The sequence below is a fragment of the Poromitra crassiceps genome, assembly GCF_964638095.1.
Source record: "Poromitra crassiceps genome assembly, chromosome: 1".
In the NCBI taxonomy this organism is placed as follows: domain Eukaryota; kingdom Metazoa; phylum Chordata; class Actinopteri; order Beryciformes; family Melamphaidae; genus Poromitra; species Poromitra crassiceps.
Window position 1 is genome coordinate 62,312,093 of NC_139623.1, and position 27,272 is coordinate 62,339,364.

The 27,272-nt window shown below is 41.7% G+C and overlaps 1 protein-coding gene across 1 annotated transcript in view; it reads right to left on the minus strand.

The window, feature by feature from the left end:
- Positions 1 to 25,056, minus strand: part of ncf1 (neutrophil cytosolic factor 1) — a gene marked incomplete at its 5' end in the record, with an annotated part of 32,145 nt that extends 7,089 nt beyond the window's left edge. The window contains 6 exons of the mRNA XM_083635693.1: positions 3,959 to 4,081; positions 5,178 to 5,227; positions 7,907 to 8,072; positions 21,527 to 21,602; positions 23,314 to 23,394; positions 24,985 to 25,056. Of these exons, the coding sequence (XP_083491819.1) occupies positions 3,959 to 4,081; positions 5,178 to 5,227; positions 7,907 to 8,072; positions 21,527 to 21,602; positions 23,314 to 23,394; positions 24,985 to 25,056 (568 nt within the window). The remainder of the gene's footprint in view (positions 1 to 3,958; positions 4,082 to 5,177; positions 5,228 to 7,906; positions 8,073 to 21,526; positions 21,603 to 23,313; positions 23,395 to 24,984) is intronic.
- Positions 25,057 to 27,272: the final 2,216 nt, after the last annotated feature.

Sequence of the window (27,272 nt, forward strand, 5' to 3'; positions counted from 1 at the left end):
GAGACAGAGATCGAGAGAGAAAGAGACAGAGAGCGAGAGACAATGATAAGCAGCATGTTTGTGGCACTTACGCAATAAACGTTTTTTAATGGATAACAGTTGATTGCTTCACTGTTCCGCAATTCTAGAGCCGGGAATCCTTTGACCCTCAAAGCCCAGAACCCTTCAGCCCTTCTCTCTACCCTCTTCTCAGTCCCCTCCCCAGACCTCCAACCCCTTTACATAGCTTTTCACTACAAATCATTTTGGAGGATGAGGTGTTGAAAGAGCTGCTCGAGCTGGACCCCAAAAAACCTGCAGGGTCTGATGCACTGAGATATATGAATGGAGAGAGTGTCCCTATCTCCTCCCTGTATGTGTATTGAAGCCAAAATCCTGTGAAAATCAGTGAACCAGAGTCTGCGCAGTAGCTCCGTTGAGTTAGAACCTCTGAGAGCTCCCCGCCCCTCTGAACTTTCTTATGTAGAGCTGCTGTTTCTAGAATGCGCACAGTGCGTTGTGTATTTATATACAGTCTAGCTCTGTAAATATGGCACTTTAAGTTGTAATATTTTTTGTCTCACCAAAAGTAACCAGGAAGATTCCCACTATGAGATCAGTTTATCAAAATGACGCCTGTACGAAAATCTGATTTTGATTGTCGGAGATTTCAGACCTCCGGGCTGCTGCTAACTGCTCTCAGCGCTCTCAGCCCGGGCCGGAAGTGGAGGCAGGCCTCACTCACCCTCAGCCTCACTGGGGGGATTATCCGATGCACTGCTGTGTTGATTAAGCTAGCCTAATGTTTCCGTGGCATTTTGATTAACTTTATGATTTAATTCCTTTTGGAGCAAATGTTGGTTTTACAAATCTAACCTTGACGCTTTACGCTACGTTGTTTACTGGTATAGTGTGGGTAGCGCAGCCTGTAACGTTCCATTTAATATAGCTCAGTGGTAACGTTAGCCTAGCTGCCTAGTCTTGTCTCTGTTAACTATATCCTTACAACAGCTAAGAAAGGAGCTTGTGAAGAACGAACATCCCCACAGTCAAAGCATTTCTCTGAGATATCCATATAAAAACGTTTGTTGCTTTAATACCAAAAATAAAACCTCTCTTTATGTGACGCTAATGGCTAACCCGTTAGCGATTAGCTCATGGCTGGTGCTTGCGTACTAGGCCCCATCTGACCCGGGACGGGAGTTAACGTTATAAAACACATTTCCTGGCAGTTGGACAACCTGGTAAGTTCTGAAAATATGTGTATATTATTGTGTTATTCCAGCTATCGTTATCGGTTGTTAAGTTAGTAATATTAAGCCGATAAAACAAAACTGACAAAACTGAAACAAAACATGAACAAAACTAAGTTCATGATATTTGGAAATCGTCAAATCAAGCAAGAAGTACGCTTGGAAATTGAAAATGTTGATTGTTTCTGGGTGTTTTAATCGATCATAAGCTCTGCTGGAAACCTCACATCAAATATTTGTGCTCCAAAGTATCCAGAAGCGTTGGAATACTGGGTAAAACCAAACACATTTTAGATCAGAAATCACTTCAAATTCTGTACTGTGCACTTATTGATCCATATTTGTCCTATTGTGTTGAGGTATGGGGAAATGCATACAAAAGCACTTTACAAAAGATTTGCACTTTACAAAAAAGAGTCATTAGGATGGTTCATCATGCTGGGTAGTAGGTACCTTGATCATACAAGTCCTTTGTTTTTTAAATCGGGTATTTTAAAATTCAGGGACCTACGGTAGTCAATTTCAAAACTGTACATTTTCTGTTTAAAGCCTCAAATAACTTATTACCAAGTAACATCCAAACGATGTTCACGGTTAGAGAGGGAAAATACAATTTAAGAGGTAAGCATCATTTTAAACAACCTACCATCCATTCAACTGTGAAAAGTATGTGCATCTCTGTCTGTGGTGTCAAACTGTGGAACAAACTAGATGAGGACACAAAAATGTGCACTAACTTAAAACTATTTAAACGCAAATGCAAACAATCACTCTTGGTCAGCTATAAAGAACTGGTCAGCTAATTTATACTTCATAATTTTTTTTAGAAAGGATTTATTTAGTTTTGTATGTTTATACGGTTTTTTTAATATTAAAGTTTAATGTTTCATTTTTAAAGATGTTACAGATTTATGGATTATGTATGTTCTTATGGATCGTCTATGACAATGTAAGGGGGGGCTGTACATGATAAGCTTTGCTTCCTTCAGCCCCTTCTCGAACTTGCACTTTATCACTGTGTACCTGTTTTTCTTTTTACATACTGCCTGTTTTTATGCTTGTGCTTGTTTGAGACAAATAAAAATCAAATCAAATCAAATCAAATCAAAATAATGAAAAACAGCCGACTAGCGAAAGCGGCTAATGCTATTGCTATGTTAAAAACGCTGGAGTAACTTATAAAACACACATATTTTCTGAACTTACTTCAGTCCCCAACCAACGTTAATTCCTCGCGCACCTTTCTCAAAACAATGTGAGAAAGGTGGGTGGGTGGGAGGGGAGGGTGCGCCCGCCCCGGGCCCACTCGTCAGTGGGCCCCATCAATCTTTTTTTTTTTTTTTTTTTGCATGCCAGGCCAGGCCAGGCCAGGCCTGAGTGTGAGAGCAATTCAATCAATAGACAATAACATTGGTGTGTTTAAAATTAGATATTCCACTAAATATGGCTAAAACAGATTCAAACATGCAAAAAAGAAAAAAAAATCTTCGCCGCCGGCCTTAATTGAAAAAAAAAAAAAAAAAAAAAATGATGGGGGGCCCCCCTAAGAGCTTCGCCCCCCCCCTGGGCTGATAGGGTCGCTCCGCCCCTGGATCTAGCTGTCTTTGTCGGTGACTCACTCATTCATCTTTATGCTGACGACACTATTCTGTACGCCTCTGGCCCCACCCCAGATGCTGTAGTCATGCTACTACAGTCTAGTTTAAACAGCATCCAACAGGTCTTCTCCTCCCTATGCCTTTTGTTGAACACCTCTAAGACCAAGGCCATGTGGTTCAGTAAAAAGGGCTCCATGCACATTTCACCACTTCAGATTAGTACCCTCAATGGGGCGATCATAGAGCAGGTGTCTGAATATAAATATCTGGGCATATGGCTGGACAACACTCTGTCATCTTCTCATCATATTAACAAGTTGCAAGCCAAGGTCAAATCAAAAATTGGCTTTCTGTCTCTGCTAGACTCACCCTGGTTAAAATGACAGTTCTTCCCATGCTAGACTGTGGTGACACCTTTTTCAGATCTGCCTGCAAAACTATTCTGCAAAAGCTAGATGTTATCTATCACTCTGCCATCCGTTTCGCTACAAATGCCCCTTTCAGAACTCACCACTGCACTTTATATTCCTCTGTAAACTGGCCATCCTACACACCCGTCATGAAATACACTGGTTCATGCTAATCTACAAAACTCTCCTTGGTCTGTCACCCCCCTACCTGTGTAGTTTGCTGCAAATTGCACCTGCTGCCTATAACACCCGTTCTGCTAACCTCATCCTGTTGAAAATCCCCAAAACTCATTCTGTAATCGGTCATTCATCATTCCATTCTGCTGTGCCCACAGACTGGAATGGCTGACCAAAAACACTAAAACTGATCAATTTCATCTCCACGTCAGCTTTCAAGGACTCTATCATGGACATTTTCACTGACACCTGCAACAGCTTCCTGAACTAGTTCTTATCCCCTGCCTGTCTGCTCCGGTTGTTGTTTTTTCTTGCTATGTTTTAACTGTGTTTTAACTTGTCCTAACTTTGTATTTATTTTACCCCCTACCCCCCTATCCCTCAAAAGGCTGTGCCTTCTGCCAGGTCGCCATTGTAAATAAGAATTTGTTCTTAATGACATAAAGGTTAAATAAAATAAAAAATAAATGTCGGCTCTTCAACGTTTTCAGCTAGTCCCAATGAAGTTTGTGCAGTTGTTGAGGTGTTTTCGTCTTCTTACCATCAGGATTTTTCATCACAATCTCCACCAGGTCCCCGGTGTGCAGTTCGATCTCATGTTTGGACGTCTTGCCGAAGTCAGCGACCACTCTGTAGCTGTCCATTATCATGGGGCTGGAAATCTCTGAGAAGGACAGGGAAAATATGTGTGAATGCCAGGAGGATACACAGAAGAGCGCTTCCTAAAATGAATTGCTGACATGAACATAAAATTCACTATGGATTATGGTTGAAGTTATTTGCTATTTAAAGTATTTTAGATGGATCAGATGTACACTTAAAAACATAAGCACTAGAACTAGAAAGACCGCACCGCGGATATCAAGTCAGCGGTGCCAGCAAGTCAGATAGACAGACAGTGTCTATCTATTGATAAGATCGATTGGCGTAACGTTACGCCCCGCCAGGGGAGCTTCACACTAATCAATATCGTCTCATTCAAGCCACAACTGAACAAAATGTCGAAAATGATCAAAGCTCCCATATTATGCTATTTTGAGCTGTTTAATACATGTTGCTGGGGTTTTATTTTAAACAAGGTTACAAAAACAAACCCAACAAGACATCAGAAGCTAACGTAGCTAGTTAGCTAACTTTCCAAATGCTTGTGACTATAGGGGGCCACGGACCCAAACAAATTAGGACTTGGAGAAGTTAGCAAGTTGGACTAACGTTACAAGTTCTCAAAATGTGTGCCTTCGTCATTCCAGCTATTATATCGGTTGTTCATATGTCTATGAAATGCGTTAACGAGCATGTAACCAGCGGTGGTGAGGTCACAGTGACCTTGACCTTTGATCACCAAAATCTATTCAGTTCATCTTTGCGTCCAAGTCGATGTTTGACGGAAATTGGAAGAAATTCCATCAAGCCGCTCTTGAGATATCACGTTAACGAACTTGGGAATGGCGTTCGTGACGTCACAGTGATCTTGAACTTTGACCTTTGACTACCAAAATCTAATCAGTTCATCCTTGCGTCCAAGTCGACGTTTGAGCCAAATTGGAAGAAATTCCGTCAAGGCGTTCCTCAGATATTACGTTAACGAACAACGGGCGGACGAATCCATAATGCCTCCGGCCTGGCTATCGCCGGCGGATGCATAACGAGCAATGAATGTATAAAAACAAATTTTCATAAGTGGACATGTTGGAATAATTAGAGGCAATGGAGTTATACGAGCAATTTGAATGTAGAAAACAGTTTAAAATACATTTTACCTGATGCATTGTCTCTGGAGTCAGACACCACAAACGTCTGCCTTTTCAGTCTGAAGAGGAAACGATATGTTATGATTCACACACATCAACTCAAAATTACAAAATGCACACAACAAATGTGCACAAGGTTAGAAGCAGAGGAAATATTTCCAAGATTGCTTTTGATTTAGTCAGAGAGCACCAAGTCTGCTGCACTTCAAGCTGCCCCATGCTAAACAATGTTTGAAAGATTTATTCTATTTTGGTGGATGTGTTTTATTTTGACTAGAAACAGAGCGCTCCTTCTAGTAGTGTTGTCACGATACCAAGATTTTACCCTGCGATACTACACCACCCAAAGTATCACGATACCGGGTAGTATCACGATACCACGGAGGAATCTATATATTTTTTGTTTTATGAATGTGCAATGTATTTACCTCCAGTTATATATACTGCCCTGCAAAGCTAAAAGGGGGTAACTCGCCAGAGTGTAGAACTGAGAAAAATGACTTTAAAGTTTTGTTGTTGTCCAGCCAAATGTATTGTAGGAAGAAAACTGGAAATGTGTTAATAATTTGTTTATTTAATGTAGTTATTTATCTACATATTTTTTTTAGCTCAAAGTTGACCTTTGACCTTTATTTGGAAGTTACCTTACCCTGGCTTTGCATTGTCTGCAAAATAATAAGGGGTGATGCCAAGCAAAAAGGCAGTAACTTCAATTTGATCCTTCACTTGGTTGCTTATCACTATATAAAACCAGTATATATGATAATAATGATAACATAGACATGAAGTCTCATGTACATGGCACAATTACGCGTAATATAATATACGTATAAATATAATATAACTAGATTATCAGGCCGCTACACATCCTTCAAGCCTAGTTTGGTGGGACTCTTGATGGCCCGTTGTGTGTCTGTGTGTTGGCGCCTCGGGGGTTGATGTCGTATGAGCTGGCTCCTCGGGGGTTGATGTACGAGCTGGTAGCTCAGTGGTTAATGTCATATGAGCTGGTGCCTTGGGGTTAATGTTGTATGAGCTGGTGCCTCAGTGGTTAATGTCATATGAGCTGGTACCTCGGGGGTTAATGTCATAAGAGCTGCCACCTCTGGGGTTAATTTCATATGAGCGGCGCCTCGGGGGTTAATGTTGTATGAGCTGGTTCCTCGAGGGTTAATGCTGTATGAGCTGGCACCTCGGGGGATAATGCCGTATGAGCTGGCACCTCTGGGGTTAATTTTATATGAGCGGCACCTCGGGGGTTAATGTTGTATGAGCTGGTACCTCAGGGGTTAATGTCATATGAGCTGGTACCTCGGGGGTTAATGTCATAAGAGCTGCCACCTCTGGGGTTAATTTCATATGAGCGGCGCCTCGGGGGTTAATGTTGTATGAGCTGGTACCTCAGTGGTTAATGTCATATGAGTTGGCACCTCTGGGGTTAATTTCATATGTGCGGCGCCTCGGGGGTTAATGTTGTATGAGCTGGTACCTCGATGGTTAATGGCGTATGAGCTGGCACCTCTGGGGTTAATTTTATATGAGCGGCGCCTCGGGGGTTAATTTCATACAAGGGCATCAATTCAGTATGGCAAGATATGGCAGCCGCCATAGCCGCCTCTATTGCAGGCAGGTCTAGTAGGGGGCGGGGCTTGGCTAGTCTTTCAACAACATAAATTAGTTGTTCTGTTGCCCTCTTTTTAAGGGTCAGCTTCCCTTTAAAGCAGCCTTTTGTATCCAACTTGTACTTTCCGGGGCCATACAGCACTTTACGTGATGGCTGCAGTTTCCCATGCTTTTCAATGGAGTATGTGCTGCCTCGAAATTGCTGCAACTTCAGCCCCAGTGTCCAGTTTAAACATAGCCTCCTCTCCATTCAGCTCTAACAATTCGATCCATTCATTGTTGGTTTCCTCTGAATTCACTTCGCCCAGGAAAGCGAAATCCTCATCATCTTGAATAAGTCTCTTTGTATGCCTGTGTGAGCTCATGGAGACTTTTTCCTGATCTGCATTTCTTTGCAAAGTGTCTACACTTAGGCCATGTTCAGACTAGGAGGCCAAATCTGATTTGTGAACTTTAGTGACCTATTAATGACTTTATCCAGATTGGTTTTATGAGTCTGGACGCTCCAAGTCTGATTTGTGTCACTTGTCCCAAAACACATATGGAGGTAGTTTCCAATCTGCTTTCGACTGATGTGAATTCAGTGCGGACGCACAGATCCACCAAATCTGATTTGAACGTCACTCGCAACTCGTCATCAAATGCTTCTGCGCAGGAAAACCACGTCACCAACGTACGTATTTACTTAGAGCATTGGTTTTTGGTAGAGGTAGAGTGAATTGAGCATATACTGCCTGTCTTGTAGTATAGCCATGTCTACTCTTAGTGGGGTACAGTTGTGAATGTAAGCCCTGTGGTTTCCCAGAGTTCCAGATGTTAAACAGAAAGGTTACCAAGCTGCATGCTATTCTTTGTTCCACTTTGATCCATGACAGTGCGGCATGCATCCCCTCTACACTGCTCCTCATAGAGCAGCGGAGAGTGAGGCGTGCCGCCCTGTTCTGGGCCAGCTGGAGTTTGGCCCGGTCTTGTTTAGAGGCGCTAGACCATACTGTTGGGCAGTAGTCTAGGCCGGATAAGACTAAAGATTGTGTTACCAGTTTAGCTGTGTGTGTGTGTGTGTGTGTGTGTGTGTGTGCGTGTGCGTGTGCGTGTGCGTGTGGTGCAGTACTAACGTGTTGGGGGCGGGGGGGCTCTCGTCCTCGTGCCTCACGGTGAAGAAGCTGCAGACCAGCCTGGAGCGGGAGATGTGAGGGGGCAGGCTGATCAGGGCGTGGCAGTACTCTGCCAAAGTGCTCTGCCTGGTCTCTGTGGACTTCTGGCTGTCCACCCACCTGGGAGCTGAGGAGAGAGCAGAGCAGTTATCCCCTCACACGCTCACTGCACCCTTATGGCTGGAACACACCAATCCAACTTCAAAGGACCACCGGCAACGAAGGTGGACTGTTGCAGCTCCTGTGTCAGGGCCAAAGAGCTGCACTTGAACACACCACAACAGGGCTGGGCGATAGGACCATATGCCGATGTAGGTAATTTCATATCGCGATTCGCGATAACGATATACATCATGATATAGCATATTTTCTGTAAATTCAATTTATAGTTTATATAAAATGACCACATGGCCATTTATTTATGTAGCGGTTAAACCAGTTAGAATTTTGTCAAACCTCACAAAGGATACATGAATTCAGAATAGGGATGTTCGATAGGTTCGCTCTCTACAACATCCGCAAAATCCGTCCATTTCTCACAAGAGAAGCGACTCAACTCCTGGTCCAGTCTCTTGTCATCTCCCGCCTGGACTACTGCAACGTCCTCCTGGCCGGCCTACCTGCCACCGACATCCGACCGCTTCAGCTCATTCAGAACGCTGCAGCCCGTCTGGTTTTCAACCAACCCAAATTCTCTCATGTCACTCCCCTCTTCCAGGAGCTCCACTGGCTTCCCATCTCGGCCCGCATCAAATTCAAGTCACTGGTACTGGCCTACAGGGCTGCACACCAAACAGCTCCCCTGTACCTGCAATCTATGGTCAGGTTCCAAACCTCTCAGCGCTCCCTTCGCTCCTACACCAGTGCTGGTCGCCTCGCCCCTCCTTCGCTACGGGGGCTCAAAAGTCGCTCATCCCGATCTCGACTCTTCTCGTCCCTGGCACCTCAATGGTGGAACAAGCTTCCACCTTCGGTCAGGACGGCTGAATCACTGCCGATCTTTCGGAAAAGACTAAAGACTCACCTTTTCAGGCTCCATCTGGGCCCTTCTTGATCTAACTTCGTTCTCTCTCTCTCTTTCTTAAAAAAATAAAAAAATAAAAAATACTAACTGAAACTTGTACCACTAACCTAAACTTGTACCACTGTTCCTTCAGAAGTTGTAGTTGTCATAGACTGTACTCCATAGTTGATTGCTCTATTGCTGACAAAAATGTGTTATTGTAAGTCGCTTTGGATAAAAGCGTCTGCCAAATGACGTAATGTAATGTAATGTATGTTCATCAATAATCGAAAATCGATAATTGATCGTTAAGGAATTGATTCAATCATGTGAAATTTTTATAGATTTTTTATATACTTTTTTTAATCAAATCAAATAGGCCTAAATGTGCTGAAACTATAATATTGGATTTCACTACATGGTCACAACCAGGTGAGGGCACAATGAGACTATGAGACAGAGAAAACTGAATAGAACACCTCTGGGTGGGGCTATGGGCGTGGTCTCACTGGGCTGGCTGCGTGAGAACAGCAACAGCACATTGTCAGCACTCAGCCAGATGAGGAAATGCGAAGCAAAGTTTTGTGTGGTACCATTTTGAGTTAAAAGACGACATTGTTCATTGCAAGAACTGTGATGCTGTTTACAACACGGTACAACACGGCTAAGACGCCAATGATTCACCACTTGAACAGCGTCCATCCCAGCCTGGTTAACGAGCTCTCAGCCCACCATCACTTCGGAGTTAGCGGCGAGGAGATCAGATGTGATGGCCGGCGGCGTGCAGAAAAGATCACTGAGGTCTGCAACCTCATCGAGTCGGATATGCTGCCCAATACATATCATTGAGGGCAACGGTTTACAACACGTGATCAATGTGATTGAGCCAGTTTATGAGCTTCCCTCACGGAGCACCATTACCAGGCGGATTGAAAAGCATTTCATAGCGCTTCGCACATAGGCATTTTGTAAAAAAAAAAATATATATATATATATATATATATATATATATATATATATATCAGGGGCGTAGACAGAAATTCAATTATGGGTGGGCCTGGATAAAATTGGGTGGGCCTGGATAAAATTGGTGGGGCAATTGCATGACGAAATTTTGCGCGCAAAATTCCTAGATGTCATGAAGTTGTCATGCATTAGACTCTGGAGATGATGTGCCCTGCATTTTTAAGCTACAAAACCATTAGCTAGCAAGGCAGCAGCAAGTTTGCCTCTAGAAAACAACCAATTAAAAAAAAAAAAAAAAAATTGGGTGGGCCAGGGCAAGAAGTGGGTGGGCCTGTGCCTACCCAGGCCCACCCGTAGATACGCCCCTGATATATATATATATATATATATATATATATATATATATATATATATATATATATATATATATCTTTCTTCTTCTTCTTCCTCCAGCAGCCGTATCTTCTTCTTTCGAGTTTAATGACGGTTGGCATCGTTAAATGTTGCATTATATAAATTATATAATAATAATAATAATAAAACAATGATTATAAAATGTATGAATATGCATGTATGGATTGTGTTTGTTTTGTTATTTGCTACCCACTGGTTTTTGACTGTTGTATTATTTGTTTATTTTTGCTTTTTTTGTTTTTGTTGTTGTTTGTTTCTTGTATTAGGATATTTTTCCTTGCAATCCTTTGTTGTTTATTTGATGGCAAGTAAGGACAATGTCCAAAATGTCTGATCATGATGATCTTCTTATTTTAATTGTAAGAAAAGGGGGGGCTTTACATAAGCGTTTGCTTCTGCCCCAAACCTTTGGTTATGACCTAAGTGTATGCTTGGTGGTGGTGGTGGTGACCAATAAATTTTTTCATTCATTTTCATTCATTAACGCCACCTACTGGACTTTGACGTCTTCTTCATAGTTACTGTACTGTAGGTTAAGTTAAGTTATCCTTTATTTATCCAATGGGGAAATTCACCATAGTGGAATCTATTTACAGTGTTCATACAGTATCTACCCATAGTGCTCCCATTCATACTGTAGGCCTATGACCATTCTATGACCCAAACGCACTTGTCTGAGTCTGTGGAAATTCGCCCCTCAGCGCTTTCTCAATCTCCTCTCCGGAAATGTCAACAATATTCAGAAACCTTCTCGCCGCGTCCATCATCATCGTAATCTTTCTATTCCTTTTTTCCTTTGACCTGTTGTGCACAATTGATCACCATGGCCATGAACGTCAGAAATCCTCTTTTGTCCACACATATGTTTTGTTCAATTCCCTTCCGTTTCTGCTCTGGTTCCCTTGCCACTTCCTCCATTTTATCCTTTCTCTCCACTCTTTTAACCGCTTCAGCATAAGAGATCCCATTCACTATTCTAATATTGTTCACTTTGACTTCCTTTATTCTCTTTGGGCACTGTTTTGACCCTGCATGATGATTTCATCACAGCTAGGCATTTCGCCTCATCTTCCCCTAGCATACAGTGATCTATATCACAATCTTCCTTCCAACACCTCCCACATCTTCCGACCCCTCTACACACAGCAGCAACATGACCATACGCCTGACAACAATAACATCTGAGTGGAGCCCTCTCAAACGGCCTTACCTTGTCTTGTAACACATATAATCCACATACAGTCTTTCAGGCATATCTCCATCAAAGGTCAAACACACTGGCACAGTATCTTCCCTTTCCACTTCATGAAATCGCATCAGTTGTGCTGTGTCAGGCAAGAAAAGATGGCTAAATACAATCATGTCGGAAGTACAATCAATTATTAAATAAAACATTTTACAACAGAATATGCCCCACCAGTAGAAGCAAGGATCTGATTGTAAAGAAGCAATTAGAAAAACAATTACAATAATACAATTACAATAATCGCAAATCAAGAAAAAGTTGTATAAACAATTATGTAAGGGATAATGTATAGTGAGCCGGTGATTACTGGCGAAATAATGACCGACAGGTGAATGATTGAGCCCGACGTGCAGCGGAGGGCTTAATGATTCACCTGAAGGTCATTATTTCCAGTAATCACAGGCTCACTATACATTATCCCGCTTAGAACACGGCCTACAACTAAATCATTCAATAATCTGACAAAAATAATTATTCAAATAGATTTTTTAATAGCGTTTTCAACGACAAAGCGGTTTCATTCGTAATTGGCACACAAGACACCACAGCTGCAACTGGTTGGCCTAATTAGTAGTGTACGTGTGAGTGTTGACACAGCTGGATTAATCAGTATAACCAGCAGCGCGCAGCGGTCGGTTGTCGAGAAATAATGACCGGTGAATCTTGTTGATTGACCAATCAGAATCGAGTATTCAAGAGAGCCGTGTTCTAAACAATTATAGCGTCCAAGGCGGAAGTACTTCAAAATAAGGCTCTGTGTAAAGAACCGCAATATACCACAACATAGAATAGGCTCTAGTGCCAACCAGGGCTGGAAGCAGAATTACTGTAAGAGAGGTGGGTCAACCATACTTGTAGTAAAACAGATCAAAAGGGTCCTATTGTTCCCAGTAGATAGGATCATACATTGGGAATATATCAGTGGAAAGAGTAGAACAATTATAGAATAGAAAATATAAATTTAAAAAGGAGTTTTAAAGAAAACAGCTAAGTAGTAGCTCCTCATTGAGGCCTTTAGGGTGTTCTGTTTGCAGGGCGTGAATCCAAAAGGCCTCTCTCTGCAATAAAGCTCTGTCTCTGTCGCCCTGATGTCTCTGATGTCATCATCACTGCTATCCATTATCCATTCCTGACTGAATGAATTAATGAATGCATGACTCACCCCAAAAAGCCTTCTCTTGACCATGCGCTTGCGCTTCCGTGGTAAAAACAACGGTAGGCTTCGTCCATATTATTTACTGTTGATGATTCCAACAGCACAAAAATGGTCTTATGTACTCCTATATACATGTTGTGACTCAAGCATTCACCACGTTATGAAATAACAATGTAAAATTCCATGACATAATTCTCTAAGCAAAATACAGTACATAGTGGGAAATTCAGGTTTTGTCAAGAGGGTGGATCGCTACTTTACTGCACGTACAGAGAGGAGAAGCTACTTTACTGCACGTACAGAGAGGATAAGCTACTTTACTGCACGTACAGAGAGGAGAAGCTACTTTACTGCACGTACAGAGAGGAGAATCTACTTTACTGCACGTACAGAGAGGAGAAGCTACTTTACTGCACATACAGAGAGAGGAGAAGCTACTTTACTGCACGTACAGAGAGGAGAATCTACTTTACTGCACGTACAGAGAGGAGAAGCTACTTTACTGCACGTACAGAGAGGAGAAGCTACTTTACTGCATGTACAGAGAGGAGAAGCTACTTTACTGCATGTACAGAGAGGAGAATCTACTTTACTGCACGTACAGAGAGGAGAAGCTACTTTACTGCACGTACAGAGAGGAGGAGCTACTTTACTGCACGTACAGAGAGGATAAGCTACTTTACTGCACGTACAGAGAGGAGAAGCTACTTTACTGCACGTACAGAGAGAGGAGAAGCTACTTTACTGCACGTACAGAGAGGAGAAGCTACTTTACTGCACGTACAGAGAGGAGAAGCTACTTTACTGCACGTACAGAGAGGAGAATCTACTTTACTGCACGTACAGAGAGGAGAAGCTACTTTACTGCACATACAGAGAGAGGAGAAGCTACTTTACTGCACGTACAGAGAGGAGAATCTACTTTACTGCACGTACAGAGAGGAGAAGCTACTTTACTGCACATACAGAGAGGAGAAGCTACTTTACTGCATGTACAGAGAGGAGAAGCTACTTTACTGCATGTACAGAGAGGAGAATCTACTTTACTGCACGTACAGAGAGGAGAAGCTACTTTACTGCACGTACAGAGAGGAGGAGCTACTTTACTGCACGTACAGAGAGGAGAAGCTACTTTACTGCACGTACAGAGAGAGGAGAAGCTACTTTACTGCACGTACAGAGAGAGGAGAAGCTACTTTACTGCACGTACAGAGAGGAGAAGCTACTTTACTGCACGTACAGAGAGAGGAGAAGCTACTTTACTGCATGTACAGAGAGGAGAAGCTACTTTACTGCACATACAGAGAGGAGAAGGTACTTTACTGCACGTACAGAGAGGAGAATCTACTTTACTGCACGTACAGAGAGGAGAAGCTACTTTACTGCACGTACAGAGAGAGGAGAAGCTACTTTACTGCACGTACAGAGAGGAGAATCTACTTTACTGCACGTACAGAGAGGAGAAGCTACTTTACTGCACGTACAGAGAGGAGAAGCTAATTACTGCACGTACAGAGAGAGGAGAAGCTACTTTACTGCTTTACTGCACGTACAGAGATGAGAAGCTACTTTACTGCACGTACAGAGAGGAGAAGCTACTTTACTGCACGTACAGAGAGGAGAAGCTATTTTTTTTTTATTTTTTTTACCTTTATTTATACAGGGAGGGCTCTTGAGAGCGGGCTCTCATTTACAAGGGCGCCCTGGTACAACAATATACATACAGGAAAACAAAATTGCAGACAGACAAGACAAGATTAAATACTGTACTGTACTTAAGTACATTAAATAAAACATGCGCACTCCTCGCGCTTGGTACTCTCGATGTGCGCTTTGAAGGACTCTAGGGGGATGAAGAGTTCCAGTTTCAAAATATCCTGGAGTCTGTTCCATTTGTTAGGGGCAAAGAAAGAAAAAGCCGTCTTTCCGAGTTCAGTCCTCGCACGTGGAATGAGCAGTCTGATATGAGACTGTGAGCGGGTATGATGACTTGTGTTGTTATGAGTGAGGAGTGAAGACAGATAAAGGGGAAGCTTTCCAATTAGTGCTTTGTAAATAAATAAAAGGCAGTTTACTGCACGTACAGAGAGGAGAAGCTACTTTACTGCACGTACAGAGAGGAGAAGCTACTTTTACTTTATTGCACGTACAGAGAGGAGAAGCTACTTTACTGCACGTACAGAGAGAGGAGAAGCTACTTTACTGCACGTACAGAGAGGAGAAAATACTTTACTGCACGTACAGAGAGGAGAATCTACTTTACTGCACGTACAGAGAGGATAATCTACTTTACTGCACGTACAGAGAGGAGAAGCTACTTTATTGCATGTACAGAGAGGAGAAGCTACTTTACTGCATGTACAGAGAGGAGAAGCTACTTTACTGCATGTACAGAGAGGAGAAGCTACTTTACTGCATGTACAGAGAGGATAATCTACTTTACTGCACGTACAGAGAGGAGAAGCTACTTTATTGCATGTACAGAGAGGAGAAGCTACTTTACTGCATGTACAGAGAGGATAATCTACTTTACTGCACGTACAGAGAGGAGAAGCTACTTTACTGCATGTACAGAGAGGATAATCTACTTTACTGCACGTACAGAGAGGAGAAGCTACTTTATTGCATGTACAGAGAGGAGAAGCTACTTTACTGCATGTACAGAGAGGAGAAGCTACTTTACTGCACGTACAGAGAGGAGAAGCTACTTTACTGCACGTACAGAGAGGAGAATCTACTTTACTGCACGTACAGAGAGGATAATCTACTTTACTGCACGTACAGAGAGGAGAAGCTACTTTATTGCATGTACAGAGAGGAGAAGCTACTTTACTGCATGTACAGAGAGGAGAAGCTACTTTACTGCATGTACAGAGAGGAGAAGCTACTTTACTGCATGTACAGAGAGGATAATCTACTTTACTGCACGTACAGAGAGGAGAAGCTACTTTATTGCATGTACAGAGAGGAGAAGCTACTTTACTGCATGTACAGAGAGGATAATCTACTTTACTGCACGTACAGAGAGGAGAAGCTACTTTACTGCATGTACAGAGAGGATAATCTACTTTACTGCACGTACAGAGAGGAGAAGCTACTTTATTGCATGTACAGAGAGGAGAAGCTACTTTACTGCATGTACAGAGAGGAGAAGCTACTTTACTGCACGTACAGAGAGGAGAAGCTACTTTACTGCACGTACAGAGAGGAGAAGCTACTTTACTGCATGTACAGAGAGGAGAAGCTACTTTACTGCACGTACAGAGAGGAGAAGCTACTTTATTGCATGTACAGAGAGGAGAAGCTACTTTACTGCATGTACAGAGAGGAGAAGCTACTTTACTGCACGTACAGAGAGGAGAAGCTACTTTACTGCACGTACAGAGAGGAGAAGCTACTTTACTGCATGTACAGAGAGGAGAAGCTACTTTACTGCACGTACAGAGAGGAGAATCTACTTTACTGCACGTACAGAGAGGAGAAGCTACTTTACTGCATGTACAGAGAGGAGAAGCTACTTTACTGCACGTACAGAGAGGAGAATCTACTTTACTGCACGTACAGAGAGGAGAAGGGCATCTATCTTCTTGTTATGCAATCGGGAATATGGCAAATGGGCAAATCTCCCAAAATGTTGGTGTGCCGTGTTCCTTTAAGGATAAGGCAGTTTTTATGCCTCCGGCCGGCGATAGCCTTGACCAGAGACTTATGTTTTCAGATTGTCCGTCCGTCTGTCTGTCCGTCCATACCAGTGGACAAGCTCTGAGGTTTTCCCACGAGGACGCGGAAGTAACCCTAAAGCTGTAATTTGTGGAATGACCACTTGAGGCAGGACTCAGAAGGCCCGTTGTTCCCATTCACCCCCATGTTAAAATGCCCCACTTTGTAACAGTGATTAAGCATCTTTACAGCCTGGTCCAAAACACGGTTTTGGTCTATATAGCTAATTTCACCTTTTCGTAAAACTGTGGGGTAATTTCTTATAGAACTCGTCCTTTTGGAGTAAAATAGACAATATAAAAGCGGGTGGCTGACAGGTTGCCTGTCCAGTGATCGTGCAGCTTGCCGATCACGGACTAATAGCAGGCGGAGCTGCGGCTCTGGGAAACCAGCCCTCTCACGTGAGCTAAGCAAGGAGCCCAAGATGGCGACAGATAACACTTTGCTGCAAAAGGTGAGTCCAAAAAATAGTGGATGGAATTGCTTCAAATTTGGCTCGAACCTCCACTTGGACTCAAGGATGAATTGATTCAATTTTAGTGGACAAAGGTCAAAGTTCAAGATCACTGTGACTTCACGAACACCATTGTCATGCTCATTAGTGCGATATCTCAGGAACGCCTTGATGGGATGGGCTAAAACATCTACTTGGACTCAAGGATGAACTAATTTGATTTTTTTTTGTAAAATATCGATACTGGGATTTATGTATCGATACTTGTTCCTTCACATATATGGATTTTTTTAACCCAGCCCTAACTGATACTGTATCATAATGAAACTAGAAGACGTAAGGAATCCATTGGTACCAACAATGGCATGCTTTGGCAAGGGAAAAACGGGCATGGTCATTTTCAAAGTGGTCCTTTGACCACCTGAAGATATCTGAATGAGAATGGGTTCTATATGTGTCTCCCTTTTACAGACATGCCCACTTCATGCTAATCCCATGCATTTATTTTATTTATTTATTTGCAAAAAGTTTAAACCATGCAGTTTTTTGCATGCAGTATAAAGGTGTTTTTTTCTCCTGTTCGATTTGGATATTTCTGCATACTGGGGCCCCTAAACAATGTTGTAATTCGATAAATTCGGTATGACTGGAAAGCTGAGACTCTTGTGGATTCAGTTAGCCAATTGTATTCATGTATGTTGATGTTAGTCCCCATAGTAGCCATTTCATTGTAGTTAGACCATTTTTTAAAACTTGACCTTGCTGTACAAAAGAACCTATTGTGACCTCTAGGACAACAGCCTCATGAAACTTTGCAACGACAAACTAGAGACCCAGGGCATTCGGGGGTTGTATGGTATGGGGATGGCCATCATATTGTGATCCTAATGTTGTAAGCCCTTATATACTCTAAACATTCAACATTTGACGACATTTCATGACAAGAAAACCTGACACACAGGGCTGAGCTGCATCTCAAATGAACCTTCAGGTTCCCAGCTTTCAGATGTGTACCACTTCTATGTGACATACTGTTGACCTGCAATCTCATCCTAAATTCACCAGCTCCGCCTAAAAAGAAACAAAATGGTGTCTGGATAGGGAGGGATGGAGTAGAAGAGGGTAAAGGAAATCTTATCAAGAATAATATGATTGTATTGTTTTCTTCATAGCATATTTTTATGTTGAATAACTCACTATGACTGTGTGCAAACTAAGTGAAGTGGTGCGAAAGCTTTACATTATTGTGGTACTCAAAAATATTTTCGCAAGCTCTGCATGTATTCCCCCAGTGAGCACAAAACGTTTTTTCAACGTTGATTTTTAGTTGAAATCTGGGTGATATTGGGTTTGAACGTCTAAGACCTAATTTCACCCTCTTTTCAACCGGCTAAAATGCGGTTACAACGTCAACGTGTCAAAACACACAATTTGGTTAATCATATTGTTTTTTGTTGTAGCTTGGAATAGAGACAATATTGATAGTGTGTGAATTGGCATTTGTCCAATTTATTGTGTAACTGAGAGTTGAAATCTGGTCTACACAAAAACTACATTTCAAGGCATTTTATGTCACATGAAATATCATAAATATGGGACTATATAGGCTATGCAAAAAGCTTCCAGGACACAACTATGGTTAATATTTTAACGCAATACTATAAAATAATGAATTGAGTTCCTGCAGTAATGCGCATGCGCAAGTACATAGCAGTCGCTAGCGGTGACTGACTAGACCAAAGCAAGTCTGCACCGGTCTTAATAAGTGTGGAGCAAGGTTCTCTGGGCAGTGGGCACGCAATGTTATTGTAACAGACTGTATACGAGGCTCTGTGTACCCCCTGAGTTGCTGGTGTAACCTCTGAAGCCGTACAGCCTACAGACTACATATAGACGCACGCACATATATAACATAATTTTAGTCTGTTACATAATATAATAGTAATAATAATAATAATAATAATAATATAATAGTCTGGTACACATGATATAAAATACCTGTCCCATGATCGTTTAGCCTGTGGTAACGTACAATTGTATAGAAGTTGTGTATGAGATAGAGATAGAGTATATATGTGCCTGGCGCCCCATATATTTTAAGTGAACGGATAGCTCAGTTGATAGAGCGCCCTGGCCTGAAATCTGTGGTTTGAATCTCGTGTGCGGCGCAGCACTTTTAATATAAGATCCTGGTGAAATATGGTCTAAATGTGAAAAAACTTTCACTTTTGAACCTTTCTTGCACGTTTTTTCAATGTTGACCCTAAACGTTTTTTAAATGTCTTTTCAATCTAAAAATGCTCGCTGGGCCTTTTTAGCATTGAGCACCTGCCCCTCTAAAGGTCTCTGCATGGCCCTGTACAACCGCGATGTGTACTTCTAGTTTTGTTTGTTTTTTAATCATAATGCATTGGCGTACTGTCAACTAATCCTATGAAATAACAAAATCAGCAATGAATTTGTTTTGCCAGCAAGTCTCGTCCATGTAGCAGGAGGGGTGAGGTTCCTCATCACGTCTCCTTCTCCATATTGCATCAAATGTTCTGTAAGCAAACATTTCACAAGGCGAGCTGTCTGTGTGACTTCTGTTTTCACCAGAACACCTTCGCTCTGAAGGGCTGAGGAGGAATTGAGACTCTGCTGAAAACCCACAACTACACAACATTACCGCTTCTTTTGTGACACCTGTCACGAGGTGGTAAAGAAACGGCAGCGTGTTTGGACTGAGTTTTCTAATTCTCTTGTCTCTGGAAATGTAGAAACACTCAAATGTCTCATCTTGTCTTGTCTTGAGTTGTCCTGTTTTAAAGAACCACGACTCACACCTGCCAAAAGCTCTGAAGCTTTGATGCAAAAAATTCACAAATTTTCTAATTGCTTCAATAAACATAAAAAAAAGAAGTAGATGTACCGTCTGGTTGACAGGTGCTTCCTCAAACATTATTGCAGCATGTATTTTTAACTGAAAGGTTGAAGCTGAAGTCCTTCTGTCGTCTTTAGCTTTTCTCTGATACTTCACCCAATTACTAGACTCTGGCATCACATATTCAAACTAGCACTGCTTTCCATTTCTCATGGAGTCATATTGAGTTTGAGGCTCCATCAGCTGTGTAACTTCTCATCTCTTGACACAAACATCAAGACAAATTCACCTGAACCTTTCTGCCAACAGTCATTCAGTTTAATGTTTTGTTGCAACAGACTTTACATGAAAAGACCCCTACTACTTCTGATGGTTTTTCCCACACAAAAAAGGTGAAATTATCTTGTTAAAATCCTTAAAATGGTGTCCCCTCCTTCTGCCTCATTAGAAATTCCAAAGCAACCAATCAGGATTATCTAAGTTCTAGAACATAACTAGCCAATCACAGCATACAAACAAGGGCTTTAACTTCTGAATACTGGAGAGCGATTGGCTCCAGTATTCTCCTGATGTCACAAATCATGCTTGTTGAAAATTGCCTTTTCAGTGAGCTCAGAGAATCCATGTTCAGCCGACGATAATGGAAACAGCAAACTCTGCACAGACGTCATTCTGCACAGTGAAGCTCAGACATGCAATTGGAGTAACAAGAAGAAAAACTGTAGGGGGTCTTTAAAAACAAAGCGTATTGAAGGCAAGAGTCGAAACTCTGGTGGTGCTTTTTTTTACAACAGCGCTGCCACCGTTTTGGCCTGAAAAAAAGCCTCCTCCTTGGCCAATGAGACAACATAGAACCATGACAGCCAATCGGCCGTCGGGCTAGCAACCCCACCCCGTAAAAAACCCACTTGCTACAGAAATCACAATCACATGCCTGGAGCCCCAATAGAGGATTACCGAGTGCTCACTTCACATAGGCTCCAGGTGGATGCCGGGTGCTCTTGAAGTAAAATATAAACTTGAAACAGACGAAAAGCCACAGCTTGCTTCAGGCACTCGCACACAGAGTCAAGGATGAAGTAAAAAGCCTTTAATTAATTAGGGCATATCCAAAATATAAAAAATGCGAGAACTAAGTCAGGGCGTTGGTGCATTGTGGTTGTGGCCGTATGCTCCACTTATAGGAGCCTACAGGGAATTAGAAGAAGAAGAAGAAGATGACAGCCAGATTTGCTGTGCGCTGATGTTGCAATGGAATAACCTATAGAGACACTGCGAACGCGTCGTCATTCAGAAACCACGCCCAAAACGGGGGGAAACAAAAACTCCCCCACACCTCCAATCCTGGCCTTCTCCTATGTCACGTGTAGCACACAAAGATCATATATACGGAAGATCAACACTCCAACTTACTTCCTTGACAGCTAGATCCACATTTTTCTTCATCTGCAATTCTCAATGGCTTCCTTGTTTTGCTCGGGAGTACAAAAAAACTTTAATTGCCGATTTTTACATTTGGTGTCTGCGCAGCCCACAACAGCTTTGAGCTATGTTTAATTCAAGGAAAATGACACTGGTCTATGGGAGTGAATGGAGAGCTTTCCCCTGTGATGGGCGTGGCGTTTTTCATGCAGTGTCTCTATTAGCCTTCGGTTCTTATCATATCAATGTAAGTTTGATAAAAGGAAGGGAAGAAATACACTATGTGCAGGAGAGCAACAGAAACCCAGTGGATCTCAATGTTTTGAGTGTGTGTTACCTGGTAGTTGAGGGAGGATTCTGTCTCTCTTTTCGATCCGACCAGCCTCGATGGGAAACATGTCCTTCAGGTTTTTCTGTGAGCAAAACACGTCCGTTAACACAGACTGAGTTCACTCTATTGTCTCTGTCTATTTGCAGATACAATTTATGGCAAATGAAAAAAGAGACCGTAGCCATGTTCGGAATGTTACACTCATTAATTCACTAACTCATTAATTCCAGATGCGGTGTTTATCATGTGAACTATCAAACGAGTTTTGCACACTACCTCACTCTTCTCCTTTGGCAAACATGACCGCATTGCATTGCGGTATATAGGAGAAAATGTAGGGTACATTATATATATATATATATATATATATATATATATATATATATATATATATATACATTAGGACTGTCAAACGATTAATTTTCTCAATCGCGATTAATCTTGCGATTAACTATAGTTAATCGCGATTAATCGCATCTTTGTATCGCATGTTTAAAATGCCATTATTTTGCATTTCAAAGCATTTTTAATTAGATATTAATAATTCTTACCAGTGTGTTGTGATTGGGAATCAAATTAATGCAAATAAATGTACTTTGTGATCTTGAATTTTAGATTTATTTTCAATTCAATAGAAGTGCAATGTAGACAGGAGGTAACAAAATTACGCTCCAGAACCGATACTTCCGGCGGCGGCGCTGTGGAGCAGTCTAAACCCAAAATGACACAGACGAAGAAGGCTGTGTCTGAGCTAAAAACTTTGGCACTTCCATGTGAATAATGGCTCGGTATTGGAAACTGTGTATTGATAACGTGTATATCATGTGAAGCCATTGGAGCCGACCTCCCAGTGGTTAGAGGACCCGCGCATCCGAGACTCTGAAGGAAGAACGAGTGATGAGTCTCGCGCTAGCTAGCTGGCTGCTAGCTGGCCGCTAGCTGCTCGGTATGCTTAGCTTTTAGGTGATAGCTCAAAACTCGATGTACTTCGGTGATATTTTAATTCCGTTTTACACAAGGTGCAAACTACTGCTCTTGACTTGTCCACTGTGCCATTTGGGGAGTTTTTTAAAGTAAAACGAGCCATTTAGAACCGTATTGCTGTCTTTCTCTTACATGCCTGCACAGGCAGGAGACGGGAAGCCGCTGCGAATGGCTTGACTACAAGTACGGGTGCGACGAAGGGACAAAATAGCGGCATGCGATTAACGCAATAAAAAAAAAACGCGTTATGGTCGGCCCGCATGGCGATTAACGCGGTAACGCTGACAGCCCTAATATACACACACACACACATATATATATATATATATATATATATATATATATATATATATATATATATATATATATATATATATATACTGTATATCAGCGGAGCAGCATTTTAAATAGTAGGTAAATAAACCTGGGTGGCAATGGCAATGGAACCTTATGGAGCGTGAGCTTTGGGAGGCTTGAGTGTCTGACTGTAGCCTGCTGATTCTGTTTCCATTTTAAAAACTGCAGTTCACACAACTTTAACATGACATGCATATATTATACATCAAACTCTTCAGCCAATTCTGCTCTCACTCAGAATGTCAAAATAAAAGCAACGTGATGAATTGAGATATTAACGTTTGTTTGGCACAACTCATACTAGTTAACTGCCGCGGGGGTTCCGCATTTCTGGGTGGCAAGTGACGTAACGCTGATTCGTCCTATAGGCCACTATTTCTGTAATAGGGTAGGTAGGTATAGGTAGGTAGGTAAGTAAGTAAGTGTTGTTTTGTTATTGCAGAGGAACTCACATGGAAGGTATGCATCTCAGGATAGCTCCTGTAGATCAGCTTCTCAGAGAGGTCGCTCCATTTAGCCATCAGCATGTACACCTGTCCACAGGAACACAGTAGCTATGTAGGGTCTTTATATCCCCTTTCCCCAGATTCAAATGCACATAGCCTACACATTTGTATGAAATGAGGTAGGCCTGTAGTTATTGTGGACAGCTATTGGGGACATACTCTGACTTGGACATTTTTGACTTGTCAACAGGCCTTGTTTGTTCAGAAGTCAAATTCAGATTCCCTAAATAACTTTCCAGGGCCGTTGTCAAGGTTTTGTTTCCAGTGCCAGACTAGACAGTTTCATGTCATTCCTAAATATTCCTTTAAGGTAGACAGAAATGCCATTTATCTTTAAAGCTGATATGTATCTGATATTCTTGTTAAAGTATCACTAATTAGTTGTATAGTGAAACCTTCTGATGCACACAGACTTCAAACCACTTTTATGATTCAAGCATGTTTCCTGATAATGAAAACACACAATCAGAAGTCACCCAAAGTCAAAGTCAAAGCCACATGTGAGATAGCCTAGGGCTGGGCGATATGGACAAAATCAAATATCACAACATTTTTGACCAAATACCTCAATATCGATATTGCAACAATATTTTAGGGGTGACTATAGACCAAATCACCGTGACGTCACCATGTAAACAAATTTACTTCCGGGTACCACTTGGGGAAGGCGGCAGGTTTAAATGTGCGTGTTGTCAAATAAATGCTGTCAAACCCTCTCGTTGTTTTCGGCCGACTACTTTCAATTTAAATGGTTAAACGGTTGGTAAACATGCTTGTCCGACGTATCTAGCCTTTCTTCTGTGTTTGTTTTATGTAGTGTTAGCTAGCTAATAATGTTTGTTTGTCTGTCAAACTCGCTGTTTTTTTGCAGACTCGTAACCTCGCGTCACCAGGCTCTTCTCGGCGAGAGCAGACTCGTTAACGTTACAGACAGAGCTACCGACGCCACGTTAATTTAATTTAGCGTCAAGTCTACTCTGGTCTGGTCCAACAGGTAAATAAGCTAGTCTGGTCTCCACTAACGTTAGTGAAAGTGTTGTTATGAATGATATTAAACAACAACACAACACGGACGAACCATTTTTGTCTTCTTTGTCTGTTTTTGTCTTCAACACGTCAGTTTGTGCCGTTCACCGCCATTATAATGTGTGGACCCAGGGGTACCCGGAAGTAAATGTAAACATCCCGCTGATTTGGTCTATTGGCGCTTTCACAAATATTTACAGATTTTTGATAAATAATCATCAATAATATAATGACTAAGTGGGTAAAGGCAAATAATAGAACAGCTAGAACAGTCTGGTAGGTTCAGAAAATGACCACTTTACTGTAAAGCAGCCTTTAAAACCTGGGAAAGACAACACTTTGCCATATAACCAAAATATAAACCATAACCAAAATCTAACACCATAGTCTTATATCACCATCGATATAATATTGATATATTGCAGCCATAATTTCAAGCACATTTACAAACAAAAAGGTCTGACAACACCAAATTGAGACAAAAACAACGAAATAATTTCAAGCATGTCTGTTGAAAATGCCCGGGCTAACTTTCCACAGAGATTTGAAGCCATATTGCAGGAAAGCTGAAAAAAAGTATGAGAGTCTTACATAGTGTTGACTGGGGAAGAACCTCTTCTCCCAGCCCAGCAGCTCCACGTGCCTGATGTACGTTGCCTCCATGTTCACACTGGACTCAGAGAGGAATCCACTGAGCAAGGCAGCAGGGCCAGGGGGCTTATATACTGTGTGTATTGTGTGTGTGTGTGTGTGTGTGTGTGTGTGTGTGTGTGTGTGTGTGTGTGTGTGTGGGAGGGGGGGGGGGGGTGTCACAATCCTACCACAAGGCATAGTTCCCCTTTACACCTTTGAAGCTCATGCAGCTCATTGTACACAGAGAAAAAGAAACTAGGAAATAAACTATACTTGTACTTTTTGAGTATTTTCTTAAGACAGTAATTTTACTTTCACTTGAAGGAAAAGGAGTTCATCCCAAAATCAAAAATACATATACTATACAAATACTATGTATCCATCTAGATGGTTTTGGTGTGAGTTGTTGAGTTTTTGAGATATCGCCATATCGGCCATAAAGCAATAGGCCATAGAAAGAGAGTCTGCCTTCTCTCCAATACAATGGAACTGGATGGCACTCTGCTTGTACTGCATGCTCCAAAAAAACATTTGAAAAACTCAACAGCAATGTCTCCTTCCAGAAATCATGAACCGGTTTACCCAAGATAATCCACAGACCTTGCTGTGAGCAGTTTCATGTAGGAAATAGTTTCTTTCTCCTGTAGTTTGGCCAGAAGAAAATGACAGAGATCTCTACGGCTGATAGTGATACCTCCAAAACTCGGCAACTCACACCAAAACCACCTAGATGGGTAAATAGCACTACAGGTGAGAGGAAATGATACGTCTTTTGGATTTTGGGGTGAACTGTCTCTTTAAGTGGGTTTCTCCTGCAGTTTTGTCCTTCAGTCCATTTGAAATGCATTCATCACAGGAGAGGAGAGTGTGTCTCTGATCAAGGTCAACTGACAAACTACTGTATGGATCATTCACAGTGAGGAGAGGAGTCTGAATTGACTTTGTTTCTGCTCTTTATTGTCTCATTTCTATTACCAGTGAAAATAATGGTAACACTTTATAATAACGTTTACCAGAAGACATTTTAAATTAAACTTTTATTTTAACTTTTACTGAAGGAGATTTTTACACCAGTACTTTTACTCCTACTGCAGTCTTGAAGAAGATCCCGCACACTGCTCTTGCTTAGCGTCACCCTTTTCTCCTACTGCAGTAAAATATCACCATGATATTCGATTGGTCAAATCGACCGTCTCCAACCTGTAAGCCAGGAAACAGTCAAGCCTCCATAATAATAAAACAAATATTGAATTCCCCCCTGAAATGTTCCTCATTTGTCTCATGGGCAAGGGCGAATACCTGGTTTCGCAAGTGGGGGGGGGGCAAGTAAAATGTGGAGTGCCGACCCTTTAGGGGGCATGCTTCCCTGGGAGGATTTTTTTTTTACATTTTAAAGTAAAATGCATCAATTTGGTGCACTCTGAGGGCAAGATTATGAAGCTAGATCTATGAAAAACTACACACATCACTAAATACATGCCTTTTAGACACCACCTCCTCCATCTCATCAGAGCTCTGATATGAAAGCAGTTGACATGAACAGGCATAGAACAATACTGATGTGAAAGCCAGAGCCATATTGAAATCATGTTGATTGTATTATCATTATCATTATTATTATTATTATTATTATTAGTGTACTTTATTTTAAATTCAACCATGTTCACTGCTTACCATGTTCACTCCTTCCTCTCATTATCAAGAAAGCAAAATCACCTAACCCTTTATACAGCAGCACCATTTATTATTATTATTATTATAATAATTATTATCATTATTATTATATTCCACAGTGCACAGCAGCACTTACAAGCTACCTGCAAAGAGCCGCTTGGCCATGTATCAACCTCCCTGTCTTCAGGCACCTTCTCCACCTTATCTGATCTCTGATAAAAAACACATTTAAGTTCGGTACCAGTTTAAAAAGTGGGGGGGACAGAATCTAGGTTTTGAAAAGTGGGGGGGACATGTCCCCCCTGTCCCCAGTGGAAGATATGCCCCTGCTCATGGGGATTCCCTGGTGATTTCATCCTGGAGTCACATAGACTCCACACAACAACACAGACTGCACATCCTGGCATCACATGACTCCACATAAAGACACTAACACCATTTATTGACCACATTATTTTCCCAACAGCCGCCTCTATTTCACAGATGTGTGTGGTTTCATTACCTTTCAGCTAGACTTTTGCAATGTGAAAAGAGGAACGGAAACGGTGTGGAAACAATAAAACAGCCCACTG